We start from the raw sequence: 19,385 nt of genomic DNA, 5'->3' as shown, positions 1-19,385 counted from the left end.
GCTCCGGAGGCGGGGCCGGGACGTGGGGCCCGAGGGCACGCCGCCGTGCGGCTGACGTCAGCGCGCTGGGGCGGGGCGAGGCGTGAGAAGACGCAGAGGAGCGTGGGGTCGCGGGCGAGCCGTCCCGTGGCCTCCGCTCCGGGTCGTCTTGGCCATCCGGTGCCGCCCCCGCGTCCGCTCCCGGCCTGAGTGGCGCGCCGGCGGCCATGGCGCACCGCTGCTTGCTGCTATGGGGCCGGGGCGCCTGCCGGCCCCGCGGGATGCCCCCGATGCTCTTGCCTGGCGGCCGCACGGGCTCCACCGAACGGCTCTACCTGCGGATGGTGAGTCCGGCACCCCCGGCCCGCTTCCGGCCCGGCACCGGGCGTCAAGGTCACGGGCCCTGTTCTCGGTGTGGGTCCCCGGGGAGCGTGGAGACGGGTTTTGGGGCGGCGGGTCTACCCTGCGCCCGGGAGGCCTGCGGAGCTGAGAGCCCTGGGTGGGAGCTGGCGGCGCGGGCTCGGGGGTGGGGCTGTCGCTGCCTGGCGGACACGGCACTAGTAGATGGAGTCGTTAACGGTGTCCCCCACCCCAACCCCCGAGGGGCGGTGCTCTGTCGCGGTCAGGGCCGGGATCCCGGAGCCGAAGTTGGCTGTGCCCACGGCGGACCCTCCCGGCGCAGATTGAGCGCGCATGAAGCCCCGGCGGTGGTGGGCGAGCTCGAGGGTCAGCCCAGGAGGTGTTCTCAGATCTCCATGGAAAGGGCGTTCCTGATGTGTTCTCCTCGGAGCCCCCTTCCCTGCCCGGCTGTCGGTCTTCGTCTCTCCTGCTCGGAATGGCCCTGCACGAGGTCTTTTTTCCTGTTTCTGGCATTGCATCCGTTTCCTTGTCTTACTTGGATCGAATCCCTCCCTCTCTTGCCTCTTGTGAGTTCTGGACTCAGACCTGTAACAGGCAGGTAGGGATCTGCCCTGTGAGTTTGCAGGGTTTTTGTCAGGAGTCTTCTCTAGAAGGCCTTGCTTGTGAGTGAACCTCGAATGCCGAGGTGTGAGGAAGTCTGCTTGTGAAGGTGCATGACACATTCTCTGGTCCTGCCCTGGAGATCTGGGTGGGGACGCTGGAGCATTACTCTGGATTTTCCTCTAGGTTTGTGCATCTGTTAAAAGTCTGTTCTCATAATGAGGTTCTGGGGAAAAAGATTTCTGTGTGTGTTCTCAAGTATAATCCTCAAATGATTAAAACTGGTGTTTCACAACTGAAAAATACATCATCAAACATAAAACCTAATTTTCTAAGTGAGGTGCTCTATACTTAAGTTTTGCAAATTCATGTCTTTTATATGTATTATTTGAATGGGCTTAGATTAAATAGGGAAAAAAAATCATCGATGGTTCTTTTGTGGAAAATAATCTTATCTTTAAATGCAGTCAGAGGTTATTGCTAGAGGTATCCCTGCTCAACACAATTTGAAAAGATCCTAAAGGGAGCTTATTATTCAGCAAACTAATAATATTTGTTTATACTGTGTACCCAGTTCTGTACTTCATTGTCACACAAAGACTTGCTTAGTATGATCGTAGTAATATTCTGAAAGCTGCTTACTCTTAAGTGGCTTTCAGAATAATTGGAAGTAATTTAAATGCGAGTATTGCCACACAGTTTTAAAAGTGCTTTTCCATGTCTTATTACTTTTGATTCTCACAGTAGTATCCTGGGGCACTCATCTTCTCCCATTGTAGATGTGTGACTTTGAGGCCCCCAATATCATGAGATGTATTGAAGATCGTCATGCAAAAAATCAGATTTCCAGCTTTACCAAAATTGAAAGTTATAACACCATTTGCCGGAGAAGGCAATGGCACCCCACTCCAGTACTCTTGCCTGGAAAATCCCATGGATGGAAGAGCCTGGAAGGCTGCAGTCCATGGGGTCGCTGAGCGTCCGACACGACTGAGCGACTTCCCTTTCACTTTTCACTTTCATGCATTGGAGAAGGAAATGGCAACCCACTCCAGTGTTCTTGCCTGGAGAATCCCAGGGACGGGGGAGCCTGGTGGGCTGCGGTCTCTGGGGTCGCACAGAGTCGGACATGACTGAAGCAACTTAGCAGCAGCAGCAGCAGCAGCACCACCACCATTTGCCTGAAGAACTCTGGGTCCTTCAAGTCCCAGGCTAGGTGTCGCTTCCCTGTGACGTCCCTGGCTCCCTTGCACGTGACCCCTTCCTTCTCTGTGCCACCTCTCCACCTTTATACTGAAGGGTTTGTATTGTTGCATGTAAGGTACCTTTCTGTCTTTTCTGAGTTTCTTCTGGGCAGCACTGCTTCTGGTTCCCTGGTGGACTCCCCGCTGCTTGGCAGTACCAGGCCTGGAGCAGAAGCTCTGACTTGTTGGCCTGTCCAGCATGGATATCAGGTCATTTCAATCCACACCCTTAATGGATTTGGCATTGGGAAGTATTCACATACAACACACTCTTATCCATTATCAATGGTTATCTCTTAGGCCAAGTATTCTCAGTCGTCAGGGAGGGCCCAACACAACAGAAGCTCCAGGTTCTCAGACCAGCATTGCTGTCAACCAAGAACAGTGTCAGTGTTTCTGTCCTACTTTGCAAGTAATTGTGTGTTGATTTGGAGTTAAGTCAGCTCATTCTTTTTTAATTGACATTTTCTAATTCAGATATCATAAAATCCACCGTTTTAAAGGGTACTGTTCTGTGGCTTCTCATATATTCACAAGGCGGTGCAACCATCACTCACTATCTGTTGCCAGAACATTTAGAAGAAGCCCTATGACTGTTAGTGGTCACTCTCTGTTTCTCCCCAACTATTCCTCCAGCCCAGGCAACTGCTGACCTATAGCCTCTATCATTGGCCTGTTTCAGACGTTTCATAAATATGGAATCATGTAATACGTGATCTTTTGTGTCTGGTTTTTTTAACTTAGCATGATGTTTTCAAGATTTGATGCTACCATCTATCTACTTCATTCCTTTTTTATGGCTGAATAAAATTCCGTTGTGTGCATATACCACATTTTCTCTGTTCATCATCAGTTGATGGACATTGGGTTGTTTCCATTTTGGGGCCATTATGAAAAATGATACTATAAACATTCAAGATTTTGAGTGGACATATTTTCATTTCCTTGAGCAGGAGTGAATTTGCTGGATCATGTGGTAACTTAACTCTTCATTTAACATTTTGGAGAATGCCAAACTTTTCCAAAGCGGCTGTGCCCGTCCCCTAAGCAGTACATGAGGGCTCCAATTTCTGCCCATCCTCACTGGCACTTGATATTGTCTCTCTCTTTTTTTTTTTAATTATAGCCACACTATCGGGTGTGAAGTGATTTTTGTATGGTTTTGTGATATTTTATTTTTCTCATGAGACGATAAAGGAGGGAAATGAGGGATGGGTCTAATGCAGATAAGCTTCACTTTAAACACTCTCACCTGTATGTAAAAGCTTGTCTTCCAAAAAAATGGTGGTGTGAACTTTTCACTTTGCCAAAGGATAGAATCACTTGAACTTAACTGTCAGATTCAGCTATATCCCCTTCAGTGTCTCTACATCTAAACATTTAATAAGGAGCTTGTTCAATTTGTTTACATTATATTCTAATAAACCTAGGCAGGGCTTCCCTTGTGGCTCAGCTGGTAAAGAATCCGCATGCAATGCGAGAGACCTGGGTTTGATCCCTGGGTTGGGGAGATCCCCTGGAGAAGGGAAAGGCTACCCACTCCAATATTCTGGCCTGGAGAATTCCGTGGACAGCCTATGGAGTCGCAAAGAGTCAGACATGACTGAGCGACTTTCACTCACTCATACCTAGGCAGTATTTACAGTTTTTAGCAAATATGTTACTTAAAGCAGAGATGTATCTGTAAAGGGACTTAGCAGGATGACAGTGTATCAAATAACTTCAGCAAATGCTGCTAATATAAGGACTATCAGACATTGGACCATGGCTTCCTTGTCTTTGAACCCAGGTAAAGTTAGTATTGTGCTCACAAACAGCATCGTTCTGTAATGTCGGATAAATGACCTTGCAGTGTGATAGACCCTGCAGGCGGGGTGGCAGATATTCATGGCAGTTTGCCTTTTGAATGCTACACATCAAGGAAACAATGCCTGGGCCAACGTGTTGGTAGGGAATTGTGCTCAGGCTGCAGCTCTTAATTAGGTGCCTGGGTTGGAGGTGCTGTCTTCTGGGTGAAGTGTGTGTCTCCTAGTTCTCACTGGACTGGAGCGGCCCAGGGCCGGACAGCCCTCGTGCTCCCTTCAAGGGAGTCCGTAATCACCTGTTTGAAGGGTAAAATGAAGCTTGATTTAGACTCACCTTGATGTGACCTTCATGCTTCTCTCTGTTGTCTTGCAGCTTTATCGATATGCCACGACTCAGGCGAAAACCAGCAGGAATTCCCTTCTGACAGATGTGATTGCTGCTTATCAGAGACTCTGTTCTCGGCCTCCAAAAGGTAAGCACTCACATGTGACTGTGACGAGGGACATTCTTACACAGACTCACTCTTGGCCTCAGCAGGGCAGGTGAAGAGGTGTGGTTTCAGTTGATTTCTAACCACCCCACCTCCTCCCTCTCATGTGATCAAAGCCATGACATTATGTCGCCTTCACATGTGGCACCTTTGTCAGTAATGACCTGGGCAGGCCAGCAAGACTTCTCGGACCCCTCAGGGTTGTGACTGTACCATCTAGACTGTGATTTACTCCTGCACAAGCAATCCTATACTTCTAGCTTATTCTTTTTCATGAATCAGCTGCTTTAAAAACAAAGAACATACGTACACAAAACGTGATGAATTTTAGTTTGAAGTTAATTTTTTTTCCTTTTCTAACAGGATTTGAAAAATACTTTCCCAATGGAAAAAATGGAAAAAAAGCTAGTGAACCTAAAGAAGTTATGGGAGAAAAAAAAGGTACTGTTTCAAAAGACTATGTTTGAACTTACTGTTTTCCCCTGGTTTATGATGTTGCTGATAGTTGTCACTGAACAAGGAACATCTTAGCTTAAGTCAGTTCTGAGCCCACTGTGTGTGAAGTGCCTGGAGTGTTCCTGGGGGCTCCCCCCTCTATCTTAGTCTCAGGCTTCCTCACAGCACTGTGTTTAGTAACTCATCAATTGCCACAATGCATTTTGCAATGAGTTCATTAAACGACATTAATGGAAACATTGTTGAGAGATTCAGATGCTGCTGTGGACACACTCTCTGTCTGTGAACAGAACCCAAGCCAGCTGCTGCCCCGCGTCCTTCTGGAGGAGGAGTTGGTGGCGGTGGAAAACGAGGCGGCAAGAAAGATGACTCTCACTGGTGGTCCAGGTTCCAGAAGGTTCGGTTCGTGGCTTTGGCCCCTGCCCACCCCCGGAAAGGCTGAGTGGTACTCACGGCCCTGGGAGGGTTCACACCCTGCACAGCAGAGACTGCGTTGTCTTGTCTCACCCTTCATAGAAATATCTGCTTCCTCATTCAGGGTGACATCCCATGGGATGATAAGGAATTCAAGATGTACTTTCTCTGGACCGCCCTGTTTTGGGGAGGATTCCTATTTTACTTCCTGTTCAAGAGCTCCGGGAGAGAAATCACGTGGAAGGACTTTGCTAACAACTATCTTTCCAAGGGAGTTGTAAGTATCGTGTGGGCCACAGGCAGCAGGGATCAAAGGGTGAGTTCAGGTTAGGCCAATAAAGTGATAAACAGCCAGCACGTTGCCAGGCTTGTTCGTCACCAAGTCCCATATTGTATGTTTCCAATGCTGGAAAGTATAGCAGCCAAGGAACCTGTGAGTTTTGACCCAGCAGTTTCTACATTGACCATGACCCCCCTGTATCGCTTTCCCTGGAGAGCCTAGTTCTGGAGCCACTGCTCCTGATCTGCTCTGGCACCCGGTCTACTCGGTTCTCTCCCTTCTGCCGTCAGCTGCCTCCCTTCCCTCCCTGGCCAGCCCCTCTAGGTTCTAGCACGGTATCACCGCTGTGACCTCCTGCACTCCCGGAAGTGGGTGAATAAGTGAATCAGGTTTTACTGCGAGAGTGGACGGGCTCTGAGTGAGGCCCCAGGCAGGAGCTTTGCCTCTGGGCTGGGTCTTTGCCAGTTGGATCCTGTTGTGGCTCATTTAAGATGCAATGGGCTATAAGGCACATGTTATTTTACACGTTACTTAGATTGAGTGGACTGCCAGGGACACTTTGACATCTTGTCAGCAGTCATGTACATTTCGTGTCTGAGAGGTTAAAATATGGAAAATGTCTATCTTAGAAGTGAAGAAACAAAGTGATAGTGAGAGAAGCAGGATTTGACCAACTCTGAGCCTTGGGGAAATGACTTAACCTCTCATTAATCAATGAAATGAATAAAATAAGGATATTAATACTTAAAAAATGTAAAGAATCTAAAATTATTTTTAAAGATTGTCCAGTAAGGTGAGGACAGACAGAATGGAAATAATCTTTCAGATTTTGAAGCAGGTGTCTCGCTCATGAAAGTGAGGCTCTCAGGTTTGTAATTCCCAGGTGTCGTGGAGAGCCTGCACTCTGAGCAGTGACTTCTATCCTCTGAGTATGGGGACAGGCCCCAGGGAGGGTTCTCTGTTGTCACGTCTCCTCCTGACCCGCTGGCTCTGTGCAGTTGGTCTGCTGTGTGTGTGTATGTGTGTGTGTATGTGTCCCCCATAAACCCAGCAGGTTTATGGGGGACGGGGTCCTCTAGTCAGTGCTTTCCAGACAGTGCGCCCCTGTTCTGGCTCTTCCTGGGGTCTCCCAGGCTCCCTCACTTTATATCCTGGGCTGATACCTTCCAAACTCCCTGCCAGAGCGGACTTGACGGCAGCAGGGAGCAGGCACCCACCAAAGGCACTCAGCTCCCAGCAGCCCGAGGCCTCGGGATGAGGTGTGCAAGTGACCAAAGAGTCCATAGAGTTAGGAGGGTCCAGGGAAACAAGGTCAAGCCATCTCAAATCTCAGAGGGGCAAAATTTAGGAAGTTTTGTAACGGCAAGTGAGGACATAGCTCAGTGGGAGCGTTTTAGAGAACGTTTGGCAGGAGCATGAGTCGGAGAGTAGTGTGCAGCGTCCAGCAGAGCTGAGGGCAGTTGTGCCCTACAGCCCAGCCAGCTGTGTTCACCACAGGCGCGCATCCCAGGGAGTTCCGAGAGACAGGCCCAGGCATGATGCGTGGCAGCGTCCACAGTAGCATTGTTGGTGTTGGGGGAGTGTTGGGAATAGTCTAAAGGTCTTTGAACAGAACGCATAAATAACTTGGGGTGTGCTTATAAAATGGGGTCTGTGCAGAACTGACATGTCAGCAAGGAAAGGCCTTACAGATATAGTGATAGAAGAAAAAGTTGTAGAAAAACAAATGCAGACGAGACCATTTGTAAAGTTTAAAAACAGGCAGATATGAATGTCTGTTTAGGGTTAGGTCTTTGTGGCCCATGACCAGGCCGTGCTTTGGGGTGGCCAGCACCAGTGCACAGCGGCCACCCCTGGGTGTGGGACATGACTGGGGTTTGTGATGTTTTGTTTCTCAAGCTGGAGGGGAAAACACAGGGTGTTTTTACATTATTCATCATTTTTCTTTGTGTGTCTGAAATATATGCATTTTAGATGAGCTTAGAAGAATGTCTCTAGTCTTTCTGTAAGTTTATGTTTGAATATTTCTTTAAAATTCCAGGTAGACAGACTGGAAGTTGTCAACAAGCGATTTGTTCGAGTGACTTTTACACCAGGAAAAACTCCTGTTGATGGAGTAAGTGATGTTATTAAGTGATGTGAACTAGCTGTCAATTAAGTTCTTATATTTAAAACTGAAAAGCCAGCTTTCCCTCACACTGGCTGTGTCAGAGCAGCTGTGATCTGCACTAACAGTGACAGTGTGACCCTTGTGTCCATCACATGTGCAAACCCTTGGGTCAGTGGTTTGGGTTTGGTGATCACATTGGCTGTACATTTAGGAACCAATGAGTAAAACCTGGTTTTCAGTATTCCAGTATCTATGATTTTTCAAGACTGAGAACAGTTGGTTAAGAAAAAAATGGTAAAATCCGAACTGCTTATGTCTTGAGACAGCTTTTGTCAAATCAGTTTAAGAAGTGTTCTGCTCATGTCTTTCCCAACTGTTTTGTGATGTTAATTTCTATTTCTGTTCTTATTGTTTAAAAATATTTATATTTCTTGTCCAACCAGTCTGAGCTCTGTTCCAGAGACACCAGGTTGAGTTGAGGGGATTATTGGTAGGAAACAGGTGATTCCCAGCCCTCCTGGGCCAGAGCCCCAGGCCCACCCCCAGTCCTGGGCATCCTGCAGTCTTCTAGCTCACCCAGGGCCGGAGCCCATCCTGACACTGAGAAGTATCATCGCAGCTGCACCCTGGTGTGGGACCAGACAGCTGATAAGTCCTGGAGAAAGGATGCTTGTTTATGAAAAGGGTTGTCTTTTCAAGTAGAGTTTTTGTTTTTCTGAGTTTATAGTATTAGGACAATAGAGGAGTACTGGAACTGTAGAAATGTTTATTGGCCAAGGGTTCTCACTGAGTAAAGCTTAATCACTCTGGTTGTTAAAGACTGGTTGTTAAACCAGTCTTGCGTTAGTCTTAATCTCATTGTTGGGTTTTTTATTTGCAGTATTTCTGAAAATTTCTTAGGAAGTTAAACCCTTTGTTTTGTCTTCGTTCCCCTCACAAAATTAGGACATTTCACTTTCCTGTCTTTACAGCAGTACGTCTGGTTCAATATTGGCAGTGTGGACACCTTTGAGCGGAACCTGGAGACGCTGCAGCAGGAACTAGGCATAGAAGGAGAGAACCGGGTCCCTGTGGTCTACATCGCCGAGAGTGACGGGTGAGCCTTGGGCAGTGGACTTGGGAGGCTGCCTTTGCGCCCAGGGCTTACGGTGTATTCTGTCACCAGGGGGCGGCACATCACACTTTGTATTCTCATCAGGCCTCTCAATCTGGCCTGAGTTCTTTGCAGCCATCAGTAACTTACTAGATTTTGCTAGAGACTGGTTGGTTTTTTGCATGTTGATATTTCTTTTTTTTTTTTTTTGATATTTCTTGATTAAGCAGTGATGTGGGGTCCATGTCCAATACCCTGACCTTGAGTAGAATTGTAGCATAAAAAGCCCCTTTGTGTTAAAGAGCGACATGCCCACCTTTTAACTGTCCTTTATGTATTTTATATTTCACAGAATTTCCAGGATTTTTAAGTAATGCTTCTTCCTCTTTGGTCAGAGCTGCTGCTTCCCTTAGAGGTTTTTTGTCTTTAGAAAGACCAGCTCTGGACCTTGAGGAAGGGCTTGTTGATTTCAAGGGTTGCCTGTCTTTGGTTTTACTTTGGAATGTATGGCCTTTGAGTTCTGCCCAAAGATGCCCAGGTGGATCTCAAGGCGGTGACTCATTTGCATTAAATGCAGAACACATACCTTGATTAAGAGTTTGGGAGTGAAAGTAGAAATAAAGCTTGATTTTCTTCTACATGTAAAACAGCATGTTAACGGAGCTGATGGTCTTACTCAGCTCTGGGAACTCTATTGAGTCATGGTTTGTGTAGCCCTACAATCTTCCTGCGGTACTTAGGTCCCACCAGCTATCAAAGTTGTTTCATTCTTGGGGTGATATGTCCCTCAGTCCCTGAGGTTAACATACAGTTCCTTAACTTTACAAGCTGGTGCTGAAACTTTACGCAGAGTCTTATTGCATGTTCTTTAAACCTTTATTGTCAGTGCATTGTTTTTTTTTCTCTAGAAGTAAACCAAAGGTAAATTGTTCGTGGTTCTTGCTGCCTGCTGTAGCAGCCTTTACAGTTTTGTAATAGATGAAAAATTAGAAAGTTAATTATTATTTTATTCTTGTTTCATTTTTTTACCTAAACTATGTACCAGGTTTTGACCTAAATTTCGTAGGTTAAGTTAAACTAAATTGCTTTATGTTACCAGTATACGTCTATGTCCACAGTTTCGTGGAAATTAACTTAAGACAAACAGAAGGCAGAGACTGTAAATCATCTCTGAGCCACTCCCCAGAGTGGGTGAGGGTTGGTGGGCACCCTGCCCCTGGGCCTGTGTGAGCCTGCACAAGCCACCCCACCATGCTGGGGAGACAGCACTCCCCACTGCTGCCTTTGCACAGATTAGATATTTAGAAGACATCCCTTCAGAAATAGTTGATCCATTCCAGTAACAGGACTGGAATGTCTACCCAGGCTAATACCAGAATTGTATTAAAATTATTAAGTCAACGAATTTCTTTGAAACTTCATATGTAGTGACTGTAGGTCACAGGTCTAGCCTGTGTGTGTGCTGGTTCTCGGGTGTGAGTAATGCGGCCCTGGAGAGGGTACACGTTAGGAGCAGGTCTTCCTTTGGTCTTACTTTCTGAGCGTTTGCTTCAGTGACACTGATGCACATAGATTCTCCTTGTGCCTCAGGTGAGGTGTTGGGGTACCTGGCTGCCCAGGTAGAGCATGTGCATGTTCTGCCGAGGCAGGTATCTGGCAGGGCGGTCTGAGCGGGCGCCCTCTGAGCTCTCGCTGTCATGTGTCTGCAGCTCCTTCCTCCTGAGCATGCTGCCCACCGTGCTCATCATCGCCTTCCTGCTTTACACCATCCGGAGGGGCCCAGCCGGCATCGGCCGCACAGGCCGGGGCATGGGCGGACTCTTCAGTGTTGGAGAGACCACCGCCAAGGTCCTCAAGGATGAGATTGACGTGAAGTTCAAAGACGTGGCCGGCTGTGAGGAGGCCAAGCTGGAGATCATGGAATTTGTGAATTTCCTAAAAAATCCAAAGCAGTATCAAGACCTGGGAGCAAAAATCCCAAAGGTAAATGAACATTCAGAAGTCAGTTTTCAGCTTAATAACCCTAAATCCTTTGAAGGGTTTCTTGATCTCTGAGGTTATAATTTTATGAACTGATTACTTCCACAGTAGCTGCTCTTCTCTCCTTCCTCTGTTGTAACCTGCTGGTCTCTGTTTAACTCCTGAGTCTTTTTAGTCGACTGTCCCTTGTGAATGTGTCTCCTTGAAAATAGTGTCTCTCTTCCCCCAAGGTGTGTTTCCCCTCCCCTTGTTGTGCTACTTTCTCTCCGCAGTGTGTTTTGGACGCCCTATCTCAGCACTGTAGTCCCGGGCAGCCTGCCTCTGCTCTGGCCCTGCTGTCCTTCCCCCAGCAGCTTGAGTGGATGGTCTGCCTGGTCTGGCACTTACATTCCAGGCGAGCATGCCTTCTTCCACCACCACCTACTGCCGGACTCGGGCAGCCTTGCCCATCTCTGCTCCCAGGACCAGGCTCAGGCATTAAGTAATGAAGAGAAAATCTTTAACTAAGGTTCTAAAAAACTCGTTAATAAAGTTACATGAGGGAGTCTTTTCTAAAGGGAATCATCACTTCCTTGATTTCATGTCCTGCCTTCATGGATGAAAAGTTACATTTTACAGTTTTATAATTTGTTGTACTTAATTAAGTATGTGTTCTGCTGCTGCTACTAAGTCACTTCAGTCGTGTCTGACTCTGTGCGACCCCATAGACAGCAGCCCACCAGGCTCCCCCGTCCCTGGGATTCTCCAGGCAAGAATACTGGAGTGGGTTGCCATTTCCTTCTCCAGTGCATGAAAGTGAAAAGTGAAAGTGAAGTCGAGTCTGACTCTTAGTGACTCCATGGACTGCAGCCTTCCAGGCTCCTCCATCCATGGGATTTTCCAGGCAAGAGTACTGGAGTGGGGTGCCATTGCCTTCTCTGAAATATGTGTTCACATCATACTTAAGCATCTCCACGACTTAAATAGTTACAGTGTTTGAGCAAACACATATTTTTCTTTTTAAGTTTATCATTGGTTATTAGATATTTACTTCATTTGTGAAATTTTAAAGGAAAGAAAATAAGCAAAATGAAACTGGAAGTATAATATTTGAAGTTAACCTCAGGTGGTTTTTTAGTATTGCTAGATTCCCAGCTTAAGTCACCCTTTATATACTGTTAGATCTAAAAAGCAACACTAAAAATCTTAAAAAGTAAGGGAGGTATTTCACATTCTTGCCAGGTTTTTTAAAACAAAGTAGTCTCTAATAATCTTTTCCTTTCTCTTTTTATTAATAAAAGCATTTTATATTTGTTTACATGTTTAAGAAATATTTAGGATATGTCACTAAAGTTTATAAACAGATTATACCTTGAAATTATTTATGGGTATGCAGTTTATTTTTCTGAAATTGTAGTTCAGTATACTTTTCCTTTTTTTATGTGAAGGGTGCCATTCTCACTGGTCCTCCAGGCACTGGGAAGACACTGCTGGCTAAGGCCACGGCTGGAGAAGCCAATGTCCCTTTCATCACCGTTAGCGGGTCTGAGTTCTTGGAGATGTTTGTTGGTGTAGGCCCAGCTAGAGTAAGTCTCACCTCTTGCTGTGTTAACTCAGCAGGTCGGAAGGTGGGCACAGGACCCCTGCCACAGTGGGGTACCGCCCACCTTAGGGCAATGGCTGGGTGGGCTTGAGGGGTCATGCCTTTGCTGTGTGCCTGCATGGCTGGGTCTGTGAGTGAGTGTTATAAAGTCTACAGCTCTACCCTGTTGCCTCTGAGTAGCACAGAGGTGTGTAGCATCAGTTTGTTGGTGTTCGTGCTTCTTACACAACAGTAATTGATGAGATTTTAGAAATACTTGCTCACCTTATATCGGTTTCACACCATTTGCCACATGACTTCTTTGCTGCTTTCACTTTTTAACATCTGTGCTGTGCAGTGCTGTACACAGATGGTCTTCCTGGGGGCAGGAAGCTTGGTGTCTGTTTTTATTAGGATAATACTACTCACTTGTAAAGTGACCCCAGTGCTTGCGTTTTCATCCAGGTCCGTGACTTATTCGCTCTTGCTCGGAAGAACGCCCCTTGCATCCTCTTCATCGATGAAATAGATGCGGTGGGAAGGAAGAGAGGCAGGGGCAACTTCGGCGGGCAGAGTGAGCAGGAGAACACGCTCAACCAGCTGCTTGTGGAGATGGACGGTGAGACCTGTGTCTATCCTGTACTTTCCATTTGTTCTTCCTGTGTCTAAAATGAGAGTCCTGTGCTGGTAATTTGTCTTCAAGTAGTTGATCATTAAATCTTTAGGTGTTAGGTATGATATTAAGGGCAAAATGAATATAGGAAAAATCATTTAAACTTGTGATTTAAAAAACCACTAGATAATAGGAAAAAAGCAGTGGTGTATCTGGTGCTCATACATTCTTGACAGGGACACGTTATCTTTCTCCTCACAGCATGTAACAGCAATGATGCCTTTGTCTGTCTCCAGGATTTAACACAACAACCAATGTGGTCATCTTGGCGGGCACCAACCGACCGGATATCCTAGACCCAGCTCTGATGAGGCCAGGCCGCTTCGACAGGCAGATCTTCATTGGTGAGATGGCTTTCTTGCCCTGGATTCAGGCCATTTCTCATGAGGAGAGGTTGCAGCTGTTTCATTATGATTTTTTTCTTCCTTAAAAATAATTTCTCAAGGACCGCCGGACATTAAGGGAAGAGCCTCTATTTTCAAAGTTCATCTCCGACCTCTGAAGCTGGATAGCACCCTGGAAAAGGAGAAGCTGGCGAGGAAGCTCGCATCCTTGACCCCGGGGTTTTCAGGTGGGTGAGCTCAACCCTCGGTTCTGTCTACAGGACGTGACTCTTCCTTTCTCGTTCCCTCTGTCCATCCTTGCAGATTCAACATGAAGCAGGAGGGACCACCTGCAGCCTGAGAAGAGTGTATTCACGGGCACAGGTGCCTCAGAGTTCCAGGGGCCTGCTTAAAATTTTTTGTTGAGGACATACATTGTGTTATGGCTTATTTGTGTTGCCATATACTTTCTCTAAGAAGTTAATTTACAGAGAACTAAGCATTAGTTGGTGGACATTTTAAAGCACAGTCTTAGTTTGCTTTCATCATATAGTCTGTGGAGATAGATTACTGCCCATGGGTGTCTGTCCACTGCTGGTCCTTGCATTGTGCTTGAGGGGCCAGTTGTGCTGGGCAGGCCTGGGCGCTGGAACCTGCTGGTGGTGGGGACCTGGTCTGGTCCCTCTTCAAAACTGTGGCCAGTGAGCTCGGGTGTATCTGGTGGAAAGCTGCTGTGTTCTTTCACAGGAGCCGATGTTGCCAACGTGTGCAACGAAGCTGCTTTGATCGCTGCGAGACACCTTTCAGATTCCATAAACCAGAAACACTTTGAACAAGCAATTGAACGAGTGATTGGCGGTAAGGCAGCTGGTAGACCGCACATCCAAGGGCTGACAGCGTGACTCTGCGGCCAGGGAGTATGTCCACCCAGGCCTGGAGCTCGCGGGCAGCTCAGAGTGTCTGCACAGAGGCTTCCATGTCGGATGGATCTGAGACAGGCTGCAGGCAGGGAGAGGTCTTCCCTTAATTATAGCAGTCTAGTTGTTTTCTTTTAAAAAGCACTTGTAGCCTTCCTGTTTTCCAAAAATTTCATCGTGTGAGTCTAACGTGCTCTGAGCGAGACATAGGTGATGGATAAACAGCTGTAAAACCAGTTAGACTGGGAAGGCCTGTGATGTGTGTTCTTTGTGAGGCTCTGAGTGGTGGTGTGTGAGCCTCTCTTGATGTCGTTGTCACTAAAACAGCAGGCTTTATTTTCTTTTCTGTATGTCAGGCTTAGAGAAGAAAACGCAGGTCCTACAGCCTGAGGAGAAGAAGACAGTGGCATACCATGAGGCAGGCCACGCAGTTGCCGGTTGGTACCTGGAGCACGCAGACCCCCTCTTGAAGGTGAGTGGCTGGGGGCACGTAGTGGGAACATCTGACAATGGCACTGAGGGGAGGCATCATGCATGGACGAGTTACAAAGTTTGGAAAGAAAAGTGTCTGGAAGCTGAAGGGATTCACTCCTGTGGGTCAAGTTAGCAGGGGACCCTGCTCGGCAGTGGCCCTACTGTCAGTCCTGGGCATTCGCGGATGGGTTTCGTAAGAGACAGAAGCACCGTGTAGGAGTCACTTGGGGTGAGGTTATCCCAAGAGGAAATGCTCTCCTAGACCAGCTGCCTGGCCGAGGCCATGGGGTTGCCCGGCCGTGGTGCTCTGCTCGCCGGTGAGATTGTCAGCTCCAGCGGCCGGGTGCTCAGTGCTGCTGTTCCCTCGCCAGGTGTCCATCATCCCACGAGGCAAAGGGCTGGGCTACGCTCAGTACCTGCCCCGGGAGCAGTACCTCTACACCCGGGAGCAGCTCCTGGACCGCATGTGCATGACCTTGGGCGGCCGAGTGTCCGAGGAGATCTTCTTTGGCAGGATCACTACCGGCGCCCAGGACGACTTGCGCAAAGTGACCCAGAGTGCCTACGCCCAGGTGAGAGGACGGGTGGGCTGCCTCCTCACCGCCGCATGGGCTCCGGAGCGCCCCTGAGGCTCCACTGGCCTGGGCTTACCAGGCAAGGGTTCCTCCTTCAGAGAAGTTCAGTGTAAGGTGATCAAAACTTAGGAATAGAAACTTACGTTTTGGTCACTCAGTATTTCGGATTTACTGAGTGTGTGAAGCATGTCTGTAGAGTTTAAGTCTAGTTTCAAACCTGCAGGACCCTACGTGGACTCCCCCTAAGCTGGGAGCAGTCACCCCGTGCACCCACCCCACCCCATTTGCCTCCATTCCCAGAAACAGTCAGGGTGCTCTCTTGGAGCTTGATGTCAGTGACTTTGGGAACTCCTCAACTGTGATTTTTTTTTTTTCCTGTGTCCTAGCACCTCATTTAAGTTTTTCCGACTCTTAACTTCTGTTGTTATTTCTTTTTTTCCTCACATTCCTGATTTTGGTTAGTTTTTTCTGAAGTTGGGTCACAATATTCATCTGTTCGTGGACGTCCCTGCATCCCACTTTCCTTATCTGCATGAAGTTTGTTTTCCTGATCTTCTAGGAAGAAGGTGGATTAAGACAGTGTTTCTAGTTTCATGGTTTTAGAGTATCTTTTTCTGTTGTTTTCATGAACTTTTGAAAAATGTGCTTCCTGCTTTCTGAGCTGTTGCTGCTCCCCTCTCTTACCTGTGCCTCCTCTTTTTTAGTCAGTTTGGATTTTACTTCCAGACGTTTCTTCTTAAGTTGGGGTTCTGTATGGTTACTGTGGGGGTCTCTACTGCCCAGCCAGGCCCCAGGGACGCAGGGAAAGTGCAGGCACCCCTCCCAAGTTCCTGGAGCAGCCCAGGTGATGCAGGAGGAGCTGCTGGGTGCCCAAGGTCGTGGCTTCCGTCTGTCACAGGCTCTGGCTCCTCCTTGCCTCCCCTCATGCAGAGTGATCTCATGCACGTCTCATGACTGCTGGGGTCTGTCCCCACCTGTTTGCTGCCTGTCTTGGTTGTACATATTGTCTGCCCATTTCTGGTCTTGTCCCCACTGCCCCGTCTATGCAGAAAACCTGGTCTACTTGGCCGACTCAAGGCTGCCATGTCATTTTGCCGGGTTGAAGAGTAGTTCTGCAGTGAAGTGTGTGCATGCAGTGTCCATGTTGCCTTGTTGACATTTTATAAAACCCATGAGCCTGTGAGCAGAAATGGATGCCCACCACTGGCCACGCCTTCTTCTTCAGATTGTTCAGTTTGGCATGAACGAGAAGGTCGGGCAGATCTCCTTTGACCTCCCACGTCAGGGGGACATGGTGTTGGAGAAGCCGTACAGCGAGGCCACCGCCAGACTCATAGATGACGAAGTACGAATCCTTATCAACGATGCTTACAAGAGGACAGTGGCCCTCCTCACAGAGAAGAAAGCCGACGTGGAGAAGGTAGGTGCCGACTGTGGGAACACTCCTCTGCATGGTTTGCAGAGGCCGTTGAGGGCGATTGGTTGGCTGGTTTGCAGACACCGCCATTCCCCCTGTGCCTGCTGATCCTGGTTCCTCCCTCCATCCTGATGCTCCGTCAGTGGGGATGACGGGGAACAGAGGCGGGTGTGATCTTGGCTCCTGGCTCCTGGGAACTTGAGCGCAGGATTAATGAAGTCTACTCGTAGTACCAGGCATATGGCTGAATCTGCACTCACCTTGCCAGGTGCTTACAGGTGCAGGCCTGCTGGGGTTCCCCATTGCTTTTCCCCTCTGGAGCAAAGGAGGTCTTAGTTGCCTAGCAGGGACTAAACCCAGGTCCTCAGCATTGAGAGTTGAAGAGTCTGTGACTCATAGAGTTAGAGACAAACATATGTGGATAAAACGACAGGACATCTGGGATTGTCTCCAAAATAATCCAGGAAGCAGGTGGAACAAAAGTGGTCATGACCAGTGGTTACATGGGGTTGCATGGGGTTAGTTATCCTTTTTTTCTATATATTTTTGGTACATATTTGAAATGATCCATGCTATGCTATGTTATGCTAAGTCACTTCAGTCATGTCCGACTCTGTGTGACCCCATAGACGGCAGCCCACCAGGCTTCCCCATCCCTGGGATTCTCCAGGCAAGAACACTGGAGTGGGTTGCCATTGCCTTCTCCAATGCATGAAAGTGAAAAGAGAAAGTGAAGTCGCTCAGTCGTGTCTGACTCTTAGCGACCCCATGGACTGCAGCCTACAAGGCTCCTCCATCCATGGGATTTTCCAGGCAAGAATACTGGAGTGGGGTGCCATTGCCTTCTCCAGAAATGATCCATAATAAAATTTAAAAAAAAATTAAAGACAGAAGAAAATTGCTTTATTGTTTGGAATCTTTAAAAACAACATTTAACATAAACTACACATGTGGTGAGTTTCCAAGTTGGGAGTCACCTGAGGAACCGAGTCTATTACGAGGTCCATTTACAGTTTAACTGGCTTCGTTTCTTGGTGACAGAGGCTCTCACGTGAGCTGTTCCCTGCCCGCTGACACCATCGCTTACCTCCCCTCTTGTAGTTGGTGGGGCCCCTTTTTCTGTGGCCGTGTTTCCTGTCATATTTACAGTTCAGCCACACAGAGACCAGAACTTCAAGATGCATGTTTGTGTTTGTCTCTGTTTTGTCAGCCTCCCTTTGAAATTCTCCATTTCTGTCCTTTCCTCGTCCCCACCCCTGCTACTTATGCCACTTCTTCCTGCAGCCTCCCCAGAGCTCCTTCTGCTCTGGGAGTCACGGGAGCTCTTGCCTCCTTTGGAAGTAGGTGGAGCCCAGGGACAACTTCTTGCTCTTCCTCAGGGTTGTCCCTCCTCGACATGTGTGCAGAGCTCCTTCCCCACCCTACCTCCCCAGCAGGGCACAGAGTCACACCACATTGCATGCCGCCCTGCCCTTCCTGGGGACGTGTGTTTTCCAGGATTTTTATACTTCTTATTAAAAGTTAGGGTGAAGATCTATTTTAATAAGATATTCTTATTAAGAGTTAGAGTGAAGTTCTCAAAGCCCTGGTTTGGAAGGGGGTTGGTTGTAAATAAAAGGTTAGCTTGGAGAGATGGCGCTGGGTAGCTGTATTTAATTGCAGGTGTTCATGTTCCAGGTTGCTCTGCTGTTGTTAGAAAAAGAAGTGTTAGACAAGAACGACATGGTGGAACTTCTGGGCCCCAGGCCATTTGCGGAGAAGTCTACGTACGAGGAGTTTGTGGAAGGCACTGGTAGCCTAGACGAGGACACCTCACTCCCCGAGGGCCTGAAGGACTGGAACAGGGAGCGTGAGGGCTCAGAGGAGCCCGCGGGCGAGAAGGTGACCAGCCCGGTCCAGGGTGCCGGCCCTGCGTAGCTCCTGGTGCTGCATCCTTAGAGCCGCCCCAAGGGCACGGCAGGAAGGGGTGCTTTGTCCTTGGCCTTGGAGGTCACAGGGGCGGGAGTGCGTCCCCAGCCTCCAGTCTCCTGTGCCCTCACATGGGGGTGTGCTCACCATCACCCACCCTTCACTCCCACCTCCCTCAGAGTCTCCCTCTGTGATGGGCTATGAAATTAAAGAGTATTTCTACTTGATTTAATATTTTAAAGACGGAACCCAAGCTACATGCTGCTGTTCTGTGATGGAGTGGTTTTCTAGGAGAGCTGTGTAACATATTTAAAAATATGAATGTATTGTGTAAATACGGCTTCTTTATGTCACAAATAAAGTGTAAATGCTGCGTTTTTCCTTCTGAACACACGAGGGTCACTGGTGCTGCTTGGGAGACATCCCTTCAGAAAACACAATGAAAAGGAACTGAATGTCATCCACGTTTAGTCTCAGACTGGTGGTTCTCTTCCAGTCCGACGAGACTCTCAGTGATGCCTCGACCTGTCCGCCCTGAAGGGTTAACTCGGTGTGAGCCGTGCAATGGCATCAGGGCACACACACACACTCAGCCAGTCAGGACCCAGCCTCGGTCCCCCATGTGCGTCTCCAGTAGACGTGTGACCACCACAGCGGGCTGAACAGCGGAGAGAGCGTGGCCCCTGGGCTGGAGAGCCCTATGTCTTCATGAGGTCACTTTTGCT

The 19,385-nt window shown here is 48.1% G+C and overlaps 1 protein-coding gene across 2 annotated transcripts; it reads left to right on the top strand.

Moving 5' to 3' along the window:
* Window positions 1–82: 82 nt before the first annotated feature.
* AFG3L2 (AFG3 like matrix AAA peptidase subunit 2) lies at window positions 83–19,049 on the top strand. Of its 2 annotated transcripts, XM_086373250.1 has the most exons (17): window positions 83–323; window positions 4,362–4,461; window positions 4,843–4,920; window positions 5,226–5,332; window positions 5,474–5,626; window positions 7,671–7,745; window positions 8,711–8,835; window positions 10,542–10,815; window positions 12,240–12,377; window positions 12,839–12,992; window positions 13,283–13,390; window positions 13,492–13,617; window positions 14,117–14,227; window positions 14,643–14,758; window positions 15,132–15,332; window positions 16,561–16,755; window positions 18,430–19,049. In XM_086373250.1, the coding sequence occupies exons 1-17, from the start codon at window positions 207–209 to the stop codon at window positions 18,667–18,669; spliced, it is 2,418 nt and encodes an 805-aa protein (XP_086229376.1). In that variant the 5' UTR covers window positions 83–206; the 3' UTR covers window positions 18,670–19,049. The 2 variants fall into 2 exon arrangements, with proteins under 2 accessions (XP_086229376.1, XP_086229377.1); XM_086373251.1 differs by lacking the exons at window positions 83–323; window positions 4,362–4,461 and having other exon boundaries at window positions 4,871–4,919; window positions 5,224–5,332.
* The last annotated feature ends 336 nt before the right edge of the window (window positions 19,050–19,385 follow it).

This window comes from Bos grunniens, chromosome 24 (assembly GCF_055505025.1).
Source record: "Bos grunniens cultivar Pamir isolate PY7600 chromosome 24, Bosgru_T2T1.0, whole genome shotgun sequence".
Lineage (NCBI taxonomy): Eukaryota > Metazoa > Chordata > Mammalia > Artiodactyla > Bovidae > Bos > Bos grunniens.
Note: the sequence above shows the minus strand (reverse complement) of the source record. Positions and strands in the feature narration are given on the sequence as shown.

Excerpts from the sequence above, each read along its gene's own strand:
- AFG3L2 (XM_086373250.1), top strand. The coding sequence starts at position 207 with ATGGCGCACCGCTGCTTGCTGCTATGGGGCCGGGGCGCCTGCCGGCCC. Across the intron at positions 5,333-5,473 it reads GGTGGTCCAGGTTCCAGAAG|GGTGACATCCCATGGGATGA; the intron begins GTTCGGTTCGTG and ends TTCCTCATTCAG. Across the intron at positions 13,618-14,116 it reads CTTGACCCCGGGGTTTTCAG|GAGCCGATGTTGCCAACGTG; the intron begins GTGGGTGAGCTC and ends GTTCTTTCACAG.